Source organism: Seriola dumerili, unplaced genomic scaffold (genome assembly GCF_002260705.1).
Source record: "Seriola dumerili isolate Sdu_G_001 unplaced genomic scaffold, Sdu_1.0 BDQW01000086.1, whole genome shotgun sequence".
In the NCBI taxonomy this organism is placed as follows: Eukaryota; Metazoa; Chordata; class Actinopteri; order Carangiformes; family Carangidae; genus Seriola; species Seriola dumerili.
This window is the reverse complement of record NW_019174341.1, coordinates 1,308,167-1,313,103: the sequence shown is the minus strand read 5'-3', so window position 1 is coordinate 1,313,103 and position 4,937 is coordinate 1,308,167. Positions and strand designations below refer to the sequence as shown.

Here is a 4,937-nt window from a genome sequence, read left to right as displayed (position 1 = left end):
AGATATGTAGCTGTGTGCTACCCACTGAGGCATGCTACCATCATCACCATCAGAAACACAGGGGTGGCCATCATTGTGGTTTGGGCCTTCAGTTCTCTAAATGTCCTCACTCGAGTTATATTACTTTTAGATTTTCCATTTGAAGAGCTGGAGAGCCTGCAGATGGACGACTTTTGCTCTGACATAGCTATGTTGCTTGACCCAGTGTCTGATCATTATGAGAAAGCCTACACTTATTTTCTGTTTGTTTTAGCTGGTATGACAGTCACTTGCTCCTATATTGGTGTGATGGTAGCAGCCAGGTCAGCCTCTACAGACAAAGCTTCAGCCAAAAAGGCTCGTAATACACTGCTGCTGCATCTGGTGCAGCTGGGCCTGAGTCTCCTCTCAACTATGCACAACTCATTGCTCATAGCTATCTCAAAAACTGTAACAAGGATAGTAATTGTGCGTGTTCAAATTGTTGTTTATGTGTGTGTTATCCTCTTCCCCAGATGTCTGAGTGCTTTAATCTATGGCCTCAGAGATCAGACCATCAGACCCGTCCTCATGTACCAACTGTGCTGTAGACTAAAACTCTCAGTCCTTCCAGCCAAGGCTGAAGTCAGCATTCGTCTCTCTCAATAGATATACATCACTGTATGTTAGACTAAATCTAAATTTGATAAAAACTTCTTTTTTTTTTAAAATTAAAGCTGTTAGTACACTTCCAAACTGTTATGAATAGTTGAAAAAAGAAATCAAAACAAAAAACAAGCTTTTATTGCCTTTTTCCAACACAGTCAACCTGTCAGTTTACACCCTTAGAACTAACACAGGCCATGGCACAGTACCATTGCATAGCCCAAAAACGTCTCCCACTGTTGGCATGCTGTGTGATGCATTAAGTGGAAAAACATGACTGTTCGACCACGTGTGCTCCAGCAATTGAACACTTGTGCAAAAAAAAAAAAAAAAGCAATTCAATAAATATCCCTGAAATACAGTAAATCTTTTGTGAAGATGCATAAATTTATTTGAAACCTTGCTGGAGAGGGGGTTTCTTCAGCCATTATTTGTTTTGTTTTCTCAAAATGTGGAGCCATCATTAATGCCAGTGAATTTGTGAGGTGCTATGTACATTGCAGTCATAAAGTATGAAGACAATGTTTGTTATTGTTTTGGATTTATTTCCACACATTACAGTAGGCCGCAATCACGAATGCTTTCTTCTTTTTCTCTTAAAGCTATACTACCTAAATTCTCCATATTAAATGTCTAAAAATGACCAGATTTATGTTAAATATATCTTCTGAGTTATGTTCTTACACTATCCAAATTTGTCCATCAATTCTCAAACCAGAGAAAGCTGTGATTTTAATAATGGTAACGGTATGTTTTACTTGGTCGCCTATCAATTACGTCATATCCACTATGTGCATGTGTTGGTGTTGTGGATGTCTGCCAGAAGCTCAAAATGGTATTTTATCCAGTTCTAAGCCACATTTTTAAGATATACTTGTTACACCTTGGTCTTCAAATATGTATTTTAACCAGATGAAGAATTGTACTCCTCAGACGTCTAGATCTTAAGTTAACAGAGAAAAAAACCAAGCAAATGTTAGGCTTTAATTTGTGTTCCTACTGGTTTTAATCCCCTGCTGCATTTGTTATGGAGAGGAATCCTTGCGCCATGTGCAAACCATCTACCAGAACATTCGAGGCGAATATTACACTGAATTCACAACCTGCATATGGAAATAAAAACAGATGCAGTCCACATTTAAAATTATAACAAAAATGGTTAGGGTTAGGTTAGGGTTTCAACATGTGGCAATTCAAAGTGCTCTAGCTAAGACATAAAGAAAAAATAGAATGACAGATTAAAATTGAAATAGATAATTACAAAATAAACAGTCCACAGTTTAATTTGATAAAAAAAGAAAAACATTGTCAAGCAGAAAAATCTTAAGCCTTAAGAAGTTTTCTGGAAGTTTGTTCACATTTCATGAATTTCCCCTAGAGGATAAATAAAGTATCTATCTATCTATCTATCTATCTATCTATCTATCTATCTATCTATCTATCTATCTATCTATCTATCTATCTATCTATCATACTTGGAGCATAAAAACTGAATGCTGCTTCTCCAGAAGGCCGATGCATTGACTTTGGAGAAAGAATCAGAAACAAAGTTTAGAACATTTTTGGATTTCAGCCATTGTAGTGCCAGCAAAGGTGATTGGCTAATTAGACTGATTAACTCAGGGCATTTTTAATGTATACAGAGGGAAAAATTGAAAAACTGTTTATGTTTAATAGGAATATAAGAAAATGTACAAGAGATGATGTAATGCTGTGACATGAATATCATTCTCAATAAAAAGAGATTTAAAAAAAAAAGGTATTAACCATGTGGACACGTGACGGTGTCACATGAAATGGGTGTGTGGACTGAGTTCATATACAGAGTGTGAGGACAGGCAAACCCTGTAGACCAGCTCTGCTCACATGGAAACAAACAAAACCTCTAACCTGCTAGCTGTCTGCAGAGGGAAAATATATTAACATGATTTTATATTTTATATGTGGACGCAAAAGGCATCTCTGCTGTCAGTGGATCTTCACTGTTGTGACAAACTGGAAGAAATTAATTATATATAATTTATTATAATTTATAAAGTTAGTGTTCCACTGACGTTAATGGGTTGATGTCTTTACTGATTCTATAAAATGTTGTATGGAAATCAATCTCTGGCAAATAGCACTGCTGAACAGCAGTATCAGGGGATACTGGAAAGAGCGTTGTTTTCGACTCTGACTACAGTACCATGCTGTGTCTTTCTCTTCATCAATGGGACCATGCTGTTCACCTTGCGGAGTAAACCAGTGTTTTGTGAGACTTCCCGTTACATTCTTCTATTTAACCTCCTTTTTGCAGACACTGTGCAGATGACACTGAGCCAGTTACTGTACATAATTGCTGCTTGTAGAATAAGGCTGACATATCCTGTGTGTGGTGTTCTCACCATGCTTGCTGATCTCACAAATGAAGTCTCTCCTCTCACACTGATGGTGATGTCTCTGGAAAGATATGTAGCTGTGTGCTACCCACTGAGGCATGCTACCATCATCACCATCAGAAGCACAGGGGTGGCCATCATTGTGGTTTGGGCCTTTTGTTCACTAAATGTTCTCACTAGAGTTATTTTGCTTTTAGAATTTCCATTTGAGGAGCTGAAGAGCCTGCAGATGAAGGACTTTTGCTCTGACATAGCTATGTTGATTGGGTCTATGTCTGATCATTACGACAAAGCCTACACTTGTTTTCTGTTTATATCTGCTACTGTGGCGATTACTTCCTCCTATATTGGTGTGATGATAGCAGCCAGGTCAGCCTCTACAGACAAAGCTTCAGCCCGTAAGGCTCGAAACACACTGCTTCTGCATCTGGTGCAGCTGGGTCTCAGTCTCTCCTCAACCATTTACAATCCAATTCTTATAGCTCTTTCAAGAATTGTAAAAAGGCTAGTATTTGTGCGTGTCCAGAATGTTTTTTATATGTGTATTTTCCTGTTCCCTAGATGTCTGAGTTCTCTTATTTATGGTATCAGAGACCAGACCATCAGGCCCGTCCTTGTGTACCATCTATGCTGTAGACTGAAACTCTCAGTGGTTCCAGCCAAGGCTGAGATGTCAACCTAGGCTTTATGAAATCTATCACTCTTTATTTACATACAGTATATATATATATATATATATTGAAAATACTAAAAATAACCTAGTGAGTAACCAGTGTCATCTATATCTTTCTCAGTATTTCTCAAAGTCCACTGTTAGAAGTCTGCCACTTTTATTTGAATGATGATTTGAAAAGAATGGTTTAATCAAGTTGCTGTCATTTTATTTTTAGCTTTATGTTGTTGAATATGCTGTTGCAATTTCATGTGTATTATTCTGAGGAAAATTCTTCATTTTTTTCAATTTCAAGGAATATGTAGGGAGAGCATTTGTAATAAAATAATAGTTCAAATAAATTACTACTACTAATAATAATGATAATAATAATGTTTTCTTATGACAGCTATAACATTTGTATTTACTGTTGATCATGCATTTTTAAATCTGTAAAAGTGGCTAGGCTGAGTTTTGATGATTATTACTTGACACAGACCACTGTTTTTCTCTCTGCTGCCCTCATCTGTGTGAACGAGCTAAGCACTTAGATAACACAGCCAGCCTTGTAATTTAACTCCACTCACCTCATACTAAACACACCTGTCAACTAACCCATACCTTGACTTTGTCATTGATAAGCCATTTGTCCATTTGAACCCATTTGTGACCGTACTTTAGACTTCCTGGCTCGTGTTATGAGATCTTGCTTCAATATAACCACATAATCTTCCTTCATCATGATGCCATCTGTTTTGTAAAGTGCACCAGTCCCTCCTGCTGCAAAGCCTCTCAACAACATGATGCTGCCAACCCCGTGCATCACGGTTGGGATGGTGTTCTTCAACATACAAGCGTCACCCTTTTTTTCAAACATACGATTCAAACATATGATGGTCATTTTGGCCAAGCAGTTCTATTTTGTTTTGTGAGACCACAGGACATTTGTAAATAGATAGATAGATAGATAGATAGATAGATAGATAGATAGATAGATAGATAGTCTTCAAACAGGAATTTCTGGATTTCCCCTTCTGTCCTTATATACAGTACATAGGTTGGTGTTTTTTATTGATCACAAATTTCACGTATTTTTCACATGTGACACATGCATCTTACTACATAAAACAGACAGGCCTGTGCTACGAAGCAAGCTCAACATACCCATGGTAACATTTAGTTATCTGAGGTAACTGAACCTAACACTGACCCTCCTGATAACCTGTACTATGAAGCAGGTCATCACCTGGCTCAGTTAACTCTGGTTTACCTGTCCAGCTACG

The 4,937-nt window shown here is 37.5% G+C and overlaps 2 protein-coding genes across 2 annotated transcripts in view; both read left to right on the top strand.

Annotated features, from left to right (window-relative positions):
- The window catches only part of LOC111221350 (olfactory receptor 1M1-like), a 2,390-nt gene extending 1,763 nt beyond the window's left edge, over window positions 1-627 (top strand). The window contains exon 2 of the mRNA XM_022744711.1: window positions 1-627. Coding sequence (XP_022600432.1) covers window positions 1-627 — 627 coding nt within the window.
- A 2,085-nt stretch (window positions 628-2,712) lies between these two features.
- Window positions 2,713-3,684, top strand: LOC111221349 (olfactory receptor 2A1/2A42-like). The gene has a single exon (XM_022744710.1). It carries the CDS (start codon window positions 2,713-2,715, stop codon window positions 3,682-3,684), a length of 972 nt encoding a protein of 323 aa, XP_022600431.1.
- Window positions 3,685-4,937: the final 1,253 nt, after the last annotated feature.

Bases quoted from the DNA above. Each gene is read 5' to 3' on its own strand.
- LOC111221349 (XM_022744710.1), top strand. From the start codon at position 2,713: ATGTTGTATGGAAATCAATCTCTGGCAAATAGCACTGCTGAACAGCAG.